This window comes from Dama dama, chromosome 24, assembly GCF_033118175.1.
Source record: "Dama dama isolate Ldn47 chromosome 24, ASM3311817v1, whole genome shotgun sequence".
Lineage (NCBI taxonomy): Eukaryota > Metazoa > Chordata > Mammalia > Artiodactyla > Cervidae > Dama > Dama dama.
The window spans coordinates 54,896,953-54,912,815 of record NC_083704.1 but is presented as its reverse complement, the minus strand read 5'-3'; the positions used below and the strand labels follow the sequence as shown (position 1 = coordinate 54,912,815).

General features: G+C 45.0%; 2 protein-coding genes across 2 annotated transcripts in view; both read right to left on the bottom strand.

The window, feature by feature from the left end:
• Nucleotides 1–346: 346 nt before the first annotated feature.
• GPX1 (glutathione peroxidase 1) lies at nt 347–1,502 on the bottom strand. The gene is made up of 2 exons (XM_061128600.1): nt 1,168–1,502; nt 347–903 (listed from the first exon to the last, which is right to left on the bottom strand). The coding sequence occupies exons 1-2, from the start codon at nt 1,423–1,425 to the stop codon at nt 547–549; spliced, it is 615 nt and encodes a 204-aa protein (XP_060984583.1). The 5' UTR covers nt 1,426–1,502; the 3' UTR covers nt 347–546.
• A 1,068-nt stretch (nt 1,503–2,570) lies between these two features.
• RHOA (ras homolog family member A) overlaps nt 2,571–15,863 on the bottom strand; it is a 47,949-nt gene continuing 34,656 nt past the window's right edge. The window contains exons 3-6 of the mRNA XM_061128601.1: nt 12,776–12,933; nt 8,488–8,608; nt 4,353–4,483; nt 2,571–3,833 (exon numbers count right to left, since the gene is read on the bottom strand). Of these exons, the coding sequence (XP_060984584.1) occupies nt 3,660–3,833; nt 4,353–4,483; nt 8,488–8,608; nt 12,776–12,931 (582 nt within the window). The 5' untranslated portion in view covers nt 12,932–12,933 and the 3' untranslated portion in view covers nt 2,571–3,659. The remainder of the gene's footprint in view (nt 3,834–4,352; nt 4,484–8,487; nt 8,609–12,775; nt 12,934–15,863) is intronic.

Below are 15,863 nucleotides of genomic sequence, written 5' to 3'. Positions count from 1 at the left end.
TCATTTTGAGCTGAACAGATACTCAGAAAGAGGCATAACTACCGGGAGAGGGTCAGGCAGTTTCAGCCCTTGATTCATCTTCCTCTTTTTTAAATAAAGACTTTCTTTTGTAACAGGGCCTCGGGATGGCCCTGCTGCATGTCCTGGCAGAGGGAGAAACCCTGGGAGAGGAGCCTGGGTTCCCACAAAGGAAAGAGTGAATTCCACTGCAGACAAAGTGCTGGAGTATTCATGCTTGGCTAGGTAAGGCCAGCCAAGAAATGGGGGCTTAAGCTCCCAGCCCTACGACAATGAGGTTAGTAGGAAAGGTGTCCCACGCTGACAATGACACAGGACACACACGGAGTTCTGCTCACATTTGGCATTTTATTCATGAGGAGCTGTGGTCTGGGAAAGGGGAGGCTGGGAGACAGGACCAGTGCCCACCTCAGGGGATTTTCCTGGACATCAGGCATTCCTTCACATAGGTTTAGAAGGAACACCCTCATGGGTAAAATCCCCGGAGAGCAGCGCTGACCGCCAAGCAGCAAGGGTAGGAGGGGCACCTTAGGCAGAGGCCCCCTGGGACAGCAGGGTTTCGATGTCAGGCTCGATGTCGATCGTCAGAAAGCGGCGGCTGTACCTGCGCACGGGCACACCATCTGGGCCCACCAGGAACTTCTCGAAGTTCCAGGAGACGTCGTTGCGGCACACCGGGGACCAGGTGATGAACTTAGGGTCGGTCATGAGGGCAGTGGCGTCGTCACTAGGCGTAGGCAGAGCCTCCCGAAGGAAGGCGAAGAGCGGATGCGCCTTCTCGCCATTCACCTCGCACTTCTCGAAGAGCATGAAATTGGGCTCGAACCCGCCGCCTGGTCGGACATACTTCAGGCAATTCAGGATCTCCTCGTTCTTGGCGTTTTCCTGCGAGAGGGGAGAGCAGCTGGGAACCAGGGCTGCGAGAGAGAAGGGAAGCCTTCTAACCGCAAACCTGGAGTTTTCCATGTGTCACTGGACTGGGACCTTTCTTGCCTAACTCCAGGGTGGATTTGAATCTCAGCCGGGAAAAGCGTCGGAGGGCTGCGAGCCGAAGGCCCGCCTCTCCGCGCCCTGGGGCCTGGCGGAGCACTAGCGGGCGCTCCTAACCCGGGTCGCACGCCCACCCCCGCTCCGTGCGGTTAGGCGCACCTGATGCCCAAACTGGTTGCACGGGAAGCCGAGCACGACCAGGCCCCGGGGTCCGAGGCGCCGCTGCAGGTCATTCATCTGGGTGTAGTCCCGCACCGTTGTGCCTCAGAGCGATGCTACGTTCTCAATGAGCAGCACCTTGCCCCGCAGGGAGGCCAGGTGGAAGGGCTCCCCGCCGGCCAGAGGGCGCGCGGAGAAGGCGTACACCGTGCGCGGGGCCGCCGCCGCAAGGGCGGCCGAGAGCTGAGCAGCGCACATGGTGTGGGGATCCGAGTAGAGAATAGAGAGCCGCGGACTTTAAGGACAACGGGGTCGGGGCGCCTGCTTTTAAAAGGCGGGCGACCGGGAGGTCACGTGGTGCAGGCACTTTTCCGGCCGCGGCTCCTCCCCGCCTGGGTCCCGCCTCATCCGGCCTCCGGCCTCCAGCTGCGGGCCCGCGGGGCGGGAGGGTGCGGCCGGGCCGGATGCGGACACCGCCCAGACCGTGCGGAGGCGCCGGCGCGTTGGGTCTGGCCCAGGGAGTGCAGCGCCCGCACTGCGGTAGTTGAGCGAATGATTCCCGCCCAGGGCCCAGACGGGCTCCGGATTCTTTCTCAATGGTTCTTCAGGGATTGGACCTGACCCCGGGAGGGCGACCAGCAACAGGAGCGTGCGCTGTCTGTGGCTGCACAGCCCTCCCCGCCTGGGCCGTATCACTACTCCTGGAGAACGAACCCTATTGGCAGGCGCGGGGACGGTGCAGTTGGCGGCAGCTGCCAACGGAGTCAGGGAGCTTTGAAGGTTAAATTGGAGGAGGGTGGGCAGTGCTGCCGAGGAGGCAGGCAGTCAGTCAGGGATGGACTGCAAAAGCCAGCTTTCTCATCTCTCTGCACTCTGGCGCTGCCCTAGACTGCTCTCATCCTAGCCTCCGGTTTCCCACCTACTGACACCCCCAGCACAGCACTGCCTTTACACAGGGTTTCTGGGGTCACTGTTCAGGCCCTGCTCCAGACTCCTGGAGGGGAGCCCAAAAGCATGCAGGGCCAAGGGGACTCAAGTGGGTTTCAGACCATCCTCATACCTAGTCGACTTCATCTGGGGCTCAGGCTTGCCAGTAAAAGACACGGAGAATGGACAGGTAGTAAGAAGAGGAAAATATCACACTCCCGAGATTTGTCTGGGAGAATGACTGCTTGGAATACCTACTCCTTGGTAGGCTGTATTCCCTACTCCACCCCACTCTGAACTTGAATGTGACAAAATACTCATTTCCACCTCCTTGGCAGAAGTCAGGTTAGTGCCGGTTTTGGGGAGTGGGTGGGCAAGCTGGTACTTTGCCCCCTGAAGGAAAGGTGAGCTAGGCAGAATTCATACCCCCATTCCCAGCCCTGGAGAGAGCAACACAAACACCAGGATACAGGAAGTTTAGAAAACTGCCTTTATTCTATTAGTTGGAAAAATTAACTGGTACAGAAAAAAAGTTTAGTCAGCTGGAGAGGAGAGAGAAACTGAGGGCTGCCCAAGAGAACTGGCAGCTCCTCTGGGAGGGAACCTGGGTACAGTGAGAAGAAACAGCACTGTGAACTAGAGCCAGACCCTGCAGTCCAGGTGAGACAGGTTATGCCACCTTCTGAGTGTCCAAGTGCCTCAGGCAGAAGACTGAATTCCTATTTACTTAGCCCAGCTCTGGGGAAGGGGGTACTGGAATATGTGGGGCTGAAATGGGGGGCCATGGCCATCTTTTATCCGAGAAACTGACAAAACGGGAATTTAAAAAATCAATTTTCCATCTGACTTTATTTTCAAATACACTTTCTTTAAAAAAAAAAAAAAAAAACCAATACACTTTCTGTGAAGATGACAAATATCAGTATTAGGAAATCCAATTATACAAAAAATACTACATCTAGTCTGGGGTAGATATATTTATTTTTGGTAACATACATTAAGCGGCACTAATTACACAGTAACTATAAGGTAACTAACATGAAACCACAGAACTGTAACTTTACCACAGCTGCATGGACTTGGGCCTTTCTGGCTGAGCACATATTCAAAAAACTGGATAGCCACCCAGAGCTATGCCAATGAAATCTGTTAAAAGGAGTAAAGCTCTGAAGTGGTGACTCACCAGAGTACCTTGCAGCTGATAGATGACAGACAGGACATGTTAGTTATAAAGTAGTTACAGCCTAATTCACAAAAGTTACCAACGGTTTCTCTTTCTAGAAAGAAGCAAGAAGTTAAGAAATTCCTTGAATTAGCGCCTGGTGTGTCAGGTGGGAGTGCAGAGGAGGGCTGTTAGAGCAGTGTCAGAAGGACCCTGGTGGGTCAGGTGGGTTGGACATCATTAATAATCATGGTTGCCTTCTAAATACTGGTAGCAAGATGACTTCTGATTTGTAATCTTAGGTAAATTATAGATAAATGAAAAAGGCCAGTAATCATACACTAAGATTAATAAACAGCACTTCAAAATTAACCGCATGAGGGCTGTGCTTGCAGCAGGGGTTTCACAAGACAAGGCACCCAGATTTTTTCTTCCCACGTCTGGCTTGCAGAGCAGCTCTCGTGGCCATTTCAAAAACCTCCCTCACTCCATCTTTGGTCTTTGCTGAACACTCCATGTACCCAAAAGCACCAATCCTGTTTGCCATATCTCTGCCTTCTTCGGGTTTTACTGGCTCCTAGCAAAGAGAAGAGAGTACTTTTAGTTAACAGTGTTACATACATATAATAAGTAGGTATAGAGTATTTGAACTCTGCTAAAAGACTTCAGAAGCCAAGGTGTCACCCCCAGCACTTTTAAAAGGCATTAATTAGGGCTCTCTGTTTGGACTCCCAGGCTTCCTGATCCTTCAGTTGCCACCAGTTTCTCTCTAGCCTCACATATACAAAGGTAATCACTGGACAGGGAGACCGAGAGCCTGACAAAGCTCCTGCATCTGACACTGACTACTGCTGGGCCGGTCCCTTCTCAGGAAGGCAATCTGCACGAGAGAGGTCCCACCTTACAGGCTAGGGAGCCTTAGGGACCCTCTGTGCAGGCCCCAGTCAATGAGGGCCAGAGGGACAGAGAGAGGCTTCTGGGAGTCTCTCTGAAACAGCCTGGCCTACGAGGGTTTCTGCCTCGCTCCCTGAATCTCCAATCGTGGGTCCTGGGTCCCTGAATGCTACAGAAGACAGAGCTCTGCCCCAGACCATACCTGCTTCATCTTGGCTAGCTCCCGCCTTGTGTGCTCATCGTTTCGAAGATCCTTCTTGTTCCCAACCAGGATGATGGGCACGTTGGGACAGAAATGCTTGACTTCCGGAGTCCATTTTTCTGGGATGTTTTCTGAAAGAAGCAAAATGCACATAATTTGGGGATACATATAATTCTACCTTGAAGAATCTCCAGAAGCTCTAGTTAAATTGCAAAGAAACTTCAGAATCATGCTGGACATATAATGGAATTTCACTAGTTTCAAAACCACGAAAAAGGCAAAATCTAAACCCCCTTCTCTTAAGCACAGAATCACCAGCTTTTCTCAGTCATACCAAGGAGCTCAGCTCCCCTGGAGGTGGCGCCAGGTGAAGGATACAGAGGAGCAAAGGATTCAGAAGGGGTGGCTCCACAATGGTACCCCCTGCCCCACCAGCCGGCCATCCACGTCACTGTTGGGTGATTCTGACCACAGCTTACAGAAGGAGTCCCCATTCTGTGGCTACAGCTAGCCCAGGGTTCACACACTTTATCTACACCTTACTCATGGGCCCTCAGGATGACCTACCCTTGGGTTACTGGAATTTCAAAGGGCTTCAGTGGCTTCTGAAAATGAATCATAACCAGTTGCAGCTTCTTGCCAATACTGTAGTAATTTAGATAAGGTGTCCTGGGTTCAACCTCCCACACCCACCACCTTGAGCATCTCAGAGTCAGGGATGATGTTATACAGTGGAGATAACTGTAAGACCTCACATGAGGTTATTCTGATTCAATGCGTACACCATACTTAGTATGATGATCATTTAAATGGTACCAATCATAATCTGACACTATGTTTTAGGCGTAAACTGTTCACTCTCTGACTTCAAGACCAAAAGGCAGGAGTTAAAATATGGAAAGATGCCCTGCCTCTGGCTAGAAGGTAGAGAAATTACATGAATAAGGTCCGAAAACTCAATTCAATGCTCCACTCCTCAGCCCACAAGACAGATACTTTCCTCCTTTGCTATAGCAGCTACAGCCAATCACTAATGTGACAACTTAAAACTCAAAGCCTTATTCTAGAACAAAAGGGTTCCTTAAGAACTGCAGAGCAATAAAGACACAAGGCCCAGCATATCTGACACTGAAGCCCAGCAGCCTCAGCACTCAATCTTGCTCTTGGCTCTGCACCCTGTGGTCAGTTTTCAGTGAAGCTGCAACAGTGAGCACTTTAAAGAGTAGGTGAGATCACATCTCTCCTGTGTTCAAACCATCTGAGAGTTCCCATCTCTCTCATGATCAAAGGAGGGGTCCACACCATTAGCCACATGGCTCTGCAACCCTCACTCTCCATACAGCACACTGGACTCCTTCCTTCTGCCTGGGAAGTCTTTTGTTGGCCTCCCTCACCTCTGCTCAGAGGTCTCCTTTTCACTGAGGCTCCTGACCAGCAGCATGTGGTCATCTTCAAACACTCCATACTACTATAGCCTATTCCATATCCATCACCATGAATGCTATTTGTAACCTTTCCTACTATCAGAGTTAGGTTTTTGCTCTTCTGTCTCCATCTAGAATATAGGTTCTATAAGTAGGTGCTCAATAATTATTTGCTAAACATACAAAATTATTACTCTAATAGTCTCCCCACCTCCAGAATCCAGGACATGTAAAATAAAATGAATTGCCTCTCTTATGTTCACTTTTCATGAATAATTTTAAATTTTAATTTTTTTACCTTTTAATTCAGTGATGGCAATTGCCTATAATTGCTCCTACCCTCAAAGTAATCTCATATCAGGACACATCACTTTATATCGATTTACAGTGGAGTGCTTTGGATGTCCTTGTGAATTCCATTAAGCTAGAGAAAAGGAATTCTTTTTTTTTTTTTTTTGAGAAAAGGAATTCTTATCTAGACCCAGAGTCTACTTTTATAAGTCAAGTTTTACTGGAACAGAGCCAAGCTCATTCATGGATTTATTTTTTATGACTGCTTTTGTGCTACAACAGTATAGCTGAGTAGTTATGGCAAATTCAGGCAATGCAACAGAGAACACATGGCTAACAAGCCTAAACTATTTACTATTTGGCCTTTTACACAGGATTGGCTAGCAACAGGGCTGAAACCTGCACACCAACATTCTTTTTTTTCACACCAACATTCTGATTGCTGATCAAACTTGTTATTCTACACCCAGACTCTGGGCCATGGTCTAATATCCAACCATACATAAAAAGCAAATTTCAACATTTGGTTGACATTGTGAAGTGAAGTGATGTCGCTCAGTCGTGTCCGACTCTTTGCGACCCCATGGACTGTAGCCTATCAGGCTCCTCCCTCCATGGGATTCTCCAGGCAAGCATACTGGAGTGGGTTGCCATTTCCTTCTCCAGGGGATCTTCCCGACTCGACCCCAGGTCTCCTGCACTGCAGGCAGACGCTTTAACCTCTGAGCCACCAGGGAAGCCCCTATAACTTTTCATTTTCTTGATATAAACTTCTGAGTTCCCAAGACACATTTTACTGGTGCAAACTACCAGTGGAATTCTCTGCTACTCCCTAGCCAAAATAAGAGAACTTTTAAAAGGCCCTTGGCAAAATTAAGGTAACTCAGGTCAGCAAAGGGGCCCTACCTACCTGTGATACTCCTGCCAAGACCACCAGTGACGGCACAGCATCAGCCCCACCCCACCCTCCGGTGTATCTGTACTCCAGAGAGGGAGCTCAACCTCTCTTTGCTTTCTACCTCTGCGTTCCTGCCTAGAACCTGCCCTCTGGGTGAGGGGATAGCAAAAAAACAAGTCACAGTAAATAGACAACAGGTCAAAAACTGAAGATTTCCTTGAGGCCAGGAGATACAGTGTTCAAAGAAAAAAGTAAGACAGAGTAAGAGTAATATTTTGCTCTGAAGGTATTCTTGTCCCTAAAGGATTACACCCTGGATGAGGTGGCAAAGGATGCAGTCCTCATTCCTACAGGATTTAGGCAAAGTTCATCATGTGTGTGTTTGATGGGAAGGTGTCCATTTTCTCTCTAAAGCTCAGCCTCAAGGGCCTTCCAAGAGTCCCACCAGAGGAAGCCAGATTAATTTGAAAACTGAAACTAAAACACAACCGATGAACCAAAGTGAGACAATGGCAGGCAGCACCCACAGTCTCAGTCCTGGGAAGTATCACACACGTGGCTCCATCTCAACTTGGTTCCTTGGGCTGCATGACACTGAGCAAACGGTTCTAAGTCTCAGAGCACCCCTCAGTATTGTCATTTACCTGAGTACAAGCGGGACACACAAGGGTCACTCCAACCCTAACTCCCCAGGACTACAGCCCAGGCCAGCAGCCAGCTCTCAACTGTCATTTGTGTTAATAATGACAGTATCTTTGCCCCATCCACTGCCCTGTTAAAACAGAGCACCACAGAACCAAGCAAGAAGTTTTATCATCTTTAGTACAAACTGAAAGCAAGTTCTGTTTCAGGCCCTGGTGCTCTGTTTTGCAGAATAAGAGATCAGCATCATTCACACATTTTTTTTTTTTCTTTGACGGAAAAAGCAGCTTCTGTAACATGTGACCAACTTAGCTAGTGTAATGGTCAGGTTCAACTCTCTCCACTAGATAAGGGGCTTTATAAGAGGGCTAAAACAGGGCTTTAAAAACACCACTAGGAATCAGCAAATCATCAGTCTAGATGTTGGGAGGCAGCAGGCTCAATATCAAGAACTGAAAAAAGATGTGGACACCCAAAAAAGCCTTCCCCAAATCTCAGTCCAGAAAATAGCTTTGGGGAATGCCCTGGAGATCCAGTGGTTAGGACTCCATGCTTTCACTGCTGAGGGCACAGGTTCAATGCCTGGTCAGAGCATGCTGCAAGCCCACCCCCCACCCCTGTCCTCCTTAAAAAAAGAAAGGGGGGAAAAATAGCTTTCTGTCTGGAACCCACCTACTTTACAAGGTGAACATGGCAGCTGAAAAGGGATTCAGGGCTCAGGGTCTACAGTCCTGAGACTCTAGGACTCTGGCCACTTATGATCTCCTTCTCTGAAACTCATGTCTGCTTTTCAGCCACTTGATGTCCAGAAAGGACCTGAGAAACCAAAAACTGACCACCACACAGGCAGTGACAAATGTCAGGCCACAGGGCTACTCACCTAAACTATCAGGGCTGTCAATGGAGAAACACATCAGTATAACGTCGGTATCCGGGTAGGAGAGAGGCCTCAAGCGATCATAATCTTCCTGCCCAGCTGTGTCCCACAAAGCCAACTCTACCTATGACAGGAAAAATGAACATAAGAGTGCAGGTTAATCCCACTACTTACTTTCAGAAGAAGTGAAACCACTGTACCTTCAAATGATAGACTGTCCACATAGTAAAATACAAAAATGGTCAGTTTTATTAGTCAAAAGTAATTTTGTAGCTTGTAAGTACTTAATCACAAATAACATTCTACAGAAGAAAGAAAGTGAATGAACCACAGACAACATTCCACCAGGTATACAAGGCAAGACAGGGAAAAACCACAATAAGTAACTTTTCTTAACACAGTCTCACTCAACCATTTCCTTACCTTATCTCATCACTCTGCTCCAGTGAGGAAACAAGATTGTATTTGAATTGATGGATGAGAAAAGACACCATCCTGGGTGTTGGGCAAGGTCTGAGCTGACAGGAAGGCCTATGGCTCTGCTTTTACTGCTCAAAAAAATGTCTGAATGGCTGAATGAAAGCATCAATCAGGTAGGGGGGTACTCCTTTCACCTTGGGAATCTGTTCACTTTCCAGTGGGAGGAGGGCAAACAGACACCTGGACTTAGATAGGACTCCACCACCCCCATGCCTGTCAGGCACTGTAGTCAGCCCAGTCACTTCTTACAATCACAGTGGTTTTTAGCCCTTGTGGCCCAAGGAGTTCTCCCTCCAATGCCTTGAGTAGCCTTCTCCTCCTAACACCTTCAGAGCCCATATTTCAGTATCTAAATATTATTCCTACTTTAAAGTTGATGGCTAATTATTTATTCCACCTTCAACCTCTGCCCCAGGATGTGTCACTCACAACTTCCACAAGTCCCACTGTGCCTCTGTCACGCACATTACCATCAGCCTGGTACAGGAATCCATAACATACTGATGCCCAACCCTCACAACTGGTCTGACCTCAGGATGCTACAGCTCATTCCCTCACAAATGCCACTCCCCTGGCACCCCCACACCTCACGAGCATTCAGTCAGACAGAAGAGCTAACTCTGTCTCCTGATAAATGATTCCAGGGTGCCAGGCCTGTCTCACGTCGGGGCCTTTCCATTTTTGGCAGACCTATTCCCTGGCCCGTAACCACCTAGAATCCTGGATGGTTCCTTGGGCTCTGTGGGTGCCTACTCTTAAGAGAACATTTGCAGCAGGCGCCCTCTCTCACCCTGGGGTACTGACTCGCTCTGAGGTAGGTAGCTAGGATGTGATACCCTCTTCCAGATCAAGTACCCTTTTTTCAGGGTTTCTCTCCCTGGTTGAAGGGCTTTCATTTTACCAGGGTCAGGCAGAGCAAGAAAGATATTCACTCATCATTCCTCAAGGTTTGTAAGTCAAAATCCCTATGTTTCTTAATTAAGAAGATCCTGGTCATTTCAAGACCCCAAGGCAAAGATGATGCTTCCAAGAGGACAGAACAGCCAACAGTACCCCCCAAACATACACTGCCACAGGTGGAAAAGACTTTTCCAACTGATGACGGCAGACACGTAGCACCCAACAGCTGTCATTCTCTGAATGAGAAGATAAACCCAGCAATATACATTCAGTACGCCTTTGAGAAATGTGCTATGAAAACACCAACCTAAACCTGTTTCCTTCAAGCCACTGGGTCTTTCTGTGTGTGTGTGTCTGTGTTTGTGTCTATCTATCTAAATTGGGTGAGAGGTCTAGTATGTGACAGCAGGCCCAAATTTTCCCCAGCTTGTCAGATAAAACCAATCTTCCTATGAAGCCCACAGAAACCTGTACCCAAGCACCCACTCAGAGGACTGACTGAAAGTTGAATTGGCAACACTATACTGATGGGCCACCTGCAGGGTATAAGACCCGAAGTTCTCTTGGGCAGGAATTCATTGTGGTTTTCTTCACCCATTTGTGACCAGAAGGGTGCCGTGGGATTCCTGATGGCCTGGGCATCCCCTGTGGCCCACATGGCTACTGGGTAAACCATAATAGGGGGTGCTGAGTATGCTCTTGTTCAGTCCAATTTGTCAAGTGCTTTGGTGCTTCCAAATGCCTTCAGTCACTTCATAGACCCTTGCTGTCAACTGTAAAATGGCTTAAACCAATTTACAAATCAAAGTGGCTCAAAGATTAGACAGCTTACTCATGGTCAGAGAAGTATCAAAGCACCCTGTAATGAATCTTAGAATTCGAAGCAGCTGGCCTAATGTGCTTTCCACACACAGTCCCACAAAATGAGGTTAGGTAGTACTGGGACAGAAAGGGACAGCAGGAAAGCAAGAATAGGAGAAGGAAGAAAGGAGACAGAATTGTGGAAGCCAATAAATTAGGTGCTAGCAGCATGAGACATGTGACTGAATGCCTAAGAGGACGCAGTGTGTTGGAAAACAGCCCGTTGTTCTACTTTTCTTTTCAGCTAACCCATTTGCAATGAGAATTTCATTTCTCTTCAAAAGATGGACAGGAATCTGGATATTATTTTGACAGCAAAAGAGGGAGAGACAATTCTAATTTCAGCGGTTTTGCCCCAGTCTTGCTGGTGGGCTTTCAGGGCAGACAGGAGGAAACACTGTCCTCACCACCAGTGAGAAGTAACTGAAGCAAATGCAACAGCCTGTTTATGTTAAAGTCAAAAGACATTAAAAAAAAAACAAAACAAAAACCCCAAAACCTAAATGTGAGCATGCTTAAATGTCACATTGTTGGTGGCACAGAGCCGTACAACCTTTGAGAAGCATCATCAATAAGAACACATTGACCTAGTAATCTCAAACTTCAGCACTTAATGAAATACTATGACAGATAAAAAAAGCGTATCCATACAAAGGTTCATTTCAGTATTAACCATTTGGCAACAAACTAAATTTCAAATATAAATAAAGCTAGAAAGAACAAATATTCTAAGGCTTCCCCATGTGAAATATGCATGAATGTGGACATAATCTAGATCATAATAATTTAAAATGAATAAAATTGAACTAAGCAAGAGACCTCCAGGAAAACATCTACTGCTGCTTTATTGACTATGCCAAAGCCTTTGACTGTGTGGATCAGAAGAAACTGTGGAAAATTCTTAAAGAGATGGGACCACCAGACCACCCGAGCTGCCTGCTGAGAAATCCGCATGCAGGTCAGGAAGCAACAGTTCGAACTGGACATGGAACAACAGACTGGTTCCAAATAGGGAAAGGAGTACGCTAAGGCTGTATATTGTTACCCTGCTTATTTAACTTATATGCAGAGTACATCATGAGAAACGCTGTGCTGGAAGAAGCACAAGCTGGAATCAAGATTGCCGGGGAAAATATCAATAACCTCAGATATGCAGATGACACCACCTTATGGCAGAAAAGTAAAGAACTAAAGAGCCTCTTGATGAAAGTGAAAGAGGAGAGTGAAAAAGTAGGCTTAAAGCTGAACATTCAGAAAACTAAGATCATGGCATCCGGTCCCATCACTTCATGGCAAATAGATGAGGAAGCAATGGAAAGAACAGGAGACTTTCTTTTTGGGGCTCCAAAATCACTGCAGATGGCAACTACAGCCACGAAATTAAAAGACGCCTGCTCCTTGGAAGAAAAGCTACGACCAACCTAGACAGAATATTAAAAACCAACAAAGGTCTGTCTAGTCAAAGCTATGGTTTTTCCAGTAGTCATGTATGGATGTGAGAGTTGGACTATAAAGAAAGCTGAGCACCAAAGAATTGATGCTTTTGAACTGTGATGTTGGAGAAGACTCTTCAGATTCCTTTGGACTGCAAGGAGATCCAACCTGTCCATCCTGAAGGAAATCAGTCCTGAATATTCATTGGGAAGACTGATGCTGAAGCTGAAATTCCAATACTCTGGCCACCTGATGTGAAGAACTGACTAATTTGAAAACACCCTGATGCTGGGAAAGACTGAAGGTGGCAGAAGGGGATGACAGAGGATGAAATGGTTGAATGGCATCACCAACACAACAGAAATGAGTTTGAGTAAACTCCGGGAGTTGGTGATGGACAGGGAAGTCTGGTGTGCTGCAGTCCACAGGGTTGCAAATAGTTGGACACAACAGAGCAACTGAACTGAACTGAAAAGGTGAGAAGAGAACAGATTTCTCATTTTAACTTTTTGTTATTGTTATATTAGGTACTGAAGAGACAAAAAGGCCTAATTCAAGGCTCTATGAATAGCCTAACATAAAAAACAGTAGCAGTTGTTCTGAAAAGTATACTCACCTGCTTTCCATCCACTTCAATATCTGCCACATAGTTCTCAAACACCGTAGGGACATACACCTCTGGGAACTGGTCCTTGCTAAAGACAATGAGCAAGCAAGTCTTGCCACAGGCTCCATCTCCAACAATCACCAGTTTCTTCCGGATGGCAGCCATTGCTGAAACAAGACAAAAATGTTGTCTAAATGCACAAGAATCCATAATAGCTTTAATCTATAGCACACATTTTCTGCCCATGGGGCACAAGCCTCTATTAGCACACTAAAAATATAAGATAAAACGCTAGTAACACCTTTCCATGTGGCATCAAAAAGTCATACCAAAACCCCATAACTATTATACTTGACGGTGAAAATATTTAAAGTTTTCCCTTAAGAACAGTAACAAAACAAGAAAGTCCACTCTTCCCACTTCTAAGGAGGTTCTGGCAATTAGGCAGAAGACAACATAAAAGACATCCAGACTGGAAAAGAAGAAGTAAAATTATTTTAATTTGCAGATGACATAAACTTTTTTGTGGGAAATTCACTTAAAAACCCAAATGAAATCCAGTAAAAAGCTATTAGAACTAACAAATTCAGCAAGGTTACAGGATACAAGATTAACATATAAAATCAATTGTATTTCTATACCCTAGTAATGAACAAACTGAAACTGAAATTAAGAAAGCAATTTCACTTACAACAGCATCAAAAAGAATAAAACATGAATAAATGTAACAAAAAAGCAAGAAACATACTCTGAAAACGTTAAAAAAAAATATAGAGAAATAAAAGATCTAAATAAATGGGAAGACATTCATGTTTAAGGACTAAAGGCCAATACTGTTAAATGGCAATATCCTCCAAATTAATCTACAGACTCAACTCAATCCCTATCAAAATCTCAGCCAGCTTCTTTGCAGAAACTGACAACTGATCAGAAAATGCACATGGAAATTCAATGGACTCAGAACAGCCAAAGCAATCTTGAAAATGAAGAGCAAAGTTAAAGGTCTCAGCAAAGTTAAAGGACTCACATTTCCTGATGTCAAAACTTACTATAAAGGTACACTAATCAAGGCAGTGTTGCACTGTTATAAAGATATAAATAATTCCCTGGTGGCTCAGACAGTAAAGAGCACCTGCAATGCAGGAGACCCAGGTTTGATCCCTGGGACAGAAGATCCTCTGGAGAAGGGAATGATTACCCACTCCAGTATTCTTGCCTAGAGAATTCATGGATGGAGGAGCCTGGCAGGCTAGAGTCCATGGGATCCCAAAGAGACATGACTGAGCGACTAACACTTTCATACATCAATAGAGTAGATCTGAGAATCCAGAAATAAGTCCTCCCAATTAAGGTCAAGTAAATTTTCAAAGAGGATGCCAAGACAATCCAATGGAGAAAAAAACAGCCTTTTCAACAAATGGCGCTGAGACAACTGAACAGATAATATGCAAAAGAAGAAAGTTAGAACGCTACCTCACATCACATACAAAATTAACTCACGACGGATTACAGACCCAAATGTAAGAGCTAAAACTACAAGATATTTTTTAAAATGCAGTAAAATATACAGAAAACTTGCCATTTAAACAATTTGTAAGTAAATACTTTAGTGGCATTAACATATATTCAACACTGTTGTACGATTATCACCATCATCCATTTCCAGAACTTTTTTCACCTTCTAAAACTGAAATTCTATATTCATTAAACAATTAATGCCCCATCTCCCCTACTTCCACTGTTGGCAACCATCATTCCACTTTCTACCTTTATGAATTTTACTGCTCTAACTACCTCATGTGAGTGGAATCATACAGTATTTGTCATTTTGTGACTGGTTTATTGTGCTCAGCATGTCTTAGAGGTTTCCTCTCTTTGTAGCATGTATCAGAACTTCCTTTCTTTTTAGATTGAATACTATTCCATTGTATGTACTGATATATACCACATCTTATCTATCCATCTATCTGCAGACAGACACCTGGGTTGCTTCCACCTTCTGGCTAAAAAATACATTTCTCACAATGTATTGTGAATAGTGTATTCACAAATATATCTATTACCGAGAACCAAAGAAGAAAGATAAATTGGACTTCATAAAAAATTTTAAAGCTTTTGTGGTTCCAGAGATAGCATCAAGAAAATGAGAAGATAATCCACAGAATATGAGAAAATGATATGGGACCTATATCCAGAATATATAAAGAACTCCTAAAACTGAATAACAAAAAAGCAGCTTAGGTTGGTGGTCTGACTCAGGATCTCTCACTGCAATCAAGGTTGATGTGGACCCACAATATGTAAAGAACTCCTACAACTCAATAATAACTAGATAGACAATCTGATTTAAAACTGGGCAAAGGATCTGACTATATCTATGACCCCAGCAATTCTACTCATAACTCCAAGAGAAATAAAAACGTGTTCACACAAAAAATTTAGATGAATGTTCACAGCAGCATTATCCATCACCATCAAAAAGTAGAAACAAACCAAATATCTAACAACTGATGAATGGACAAAATGTGATTTATCTACACAATGGAATATTATTCAACAATAAAGTGGGGGGATACTAATACATGCTACAACATGGATGAACCCTGAAAACATTACAATTTGTGAAAGAAGCTAGTTACAAAGAAACACATGTTGTGTCATTCCATTTATATGAAATGTCCAGAATGGGCAAATGCAGAGATAGTAGACTGGTGACTGCCAGGGGAAGGGAGCTGGAGGAGGGAGGAATAGGGAATGACTACCAAAAGAATAGTGAGGTTTTTTATAGGGTGATGAAATTTTTCCAAAATGATTCTCAGATGGTTGCATAACTCGATGAATATTCTATATACAACTGAATTGTAAACTTTTTAATGGGTGAATTGTAATGTGTGTGGATATTTACGAAAGCTGTTACCAAAAAAAATAAAAGAAAAAGCATGAGGACTCCCTACCTCCACTTGCCACAGCTAGAGGTCAACCTGAACTCTCACTATTACCTCTTGGAACAGCACTCCAATTTTTAATTGTGCACTTTGCTGCCCAGCTATAAGACATTTCTTAGTTTCCCTTACACTAGATATAGCTATGTACAAAC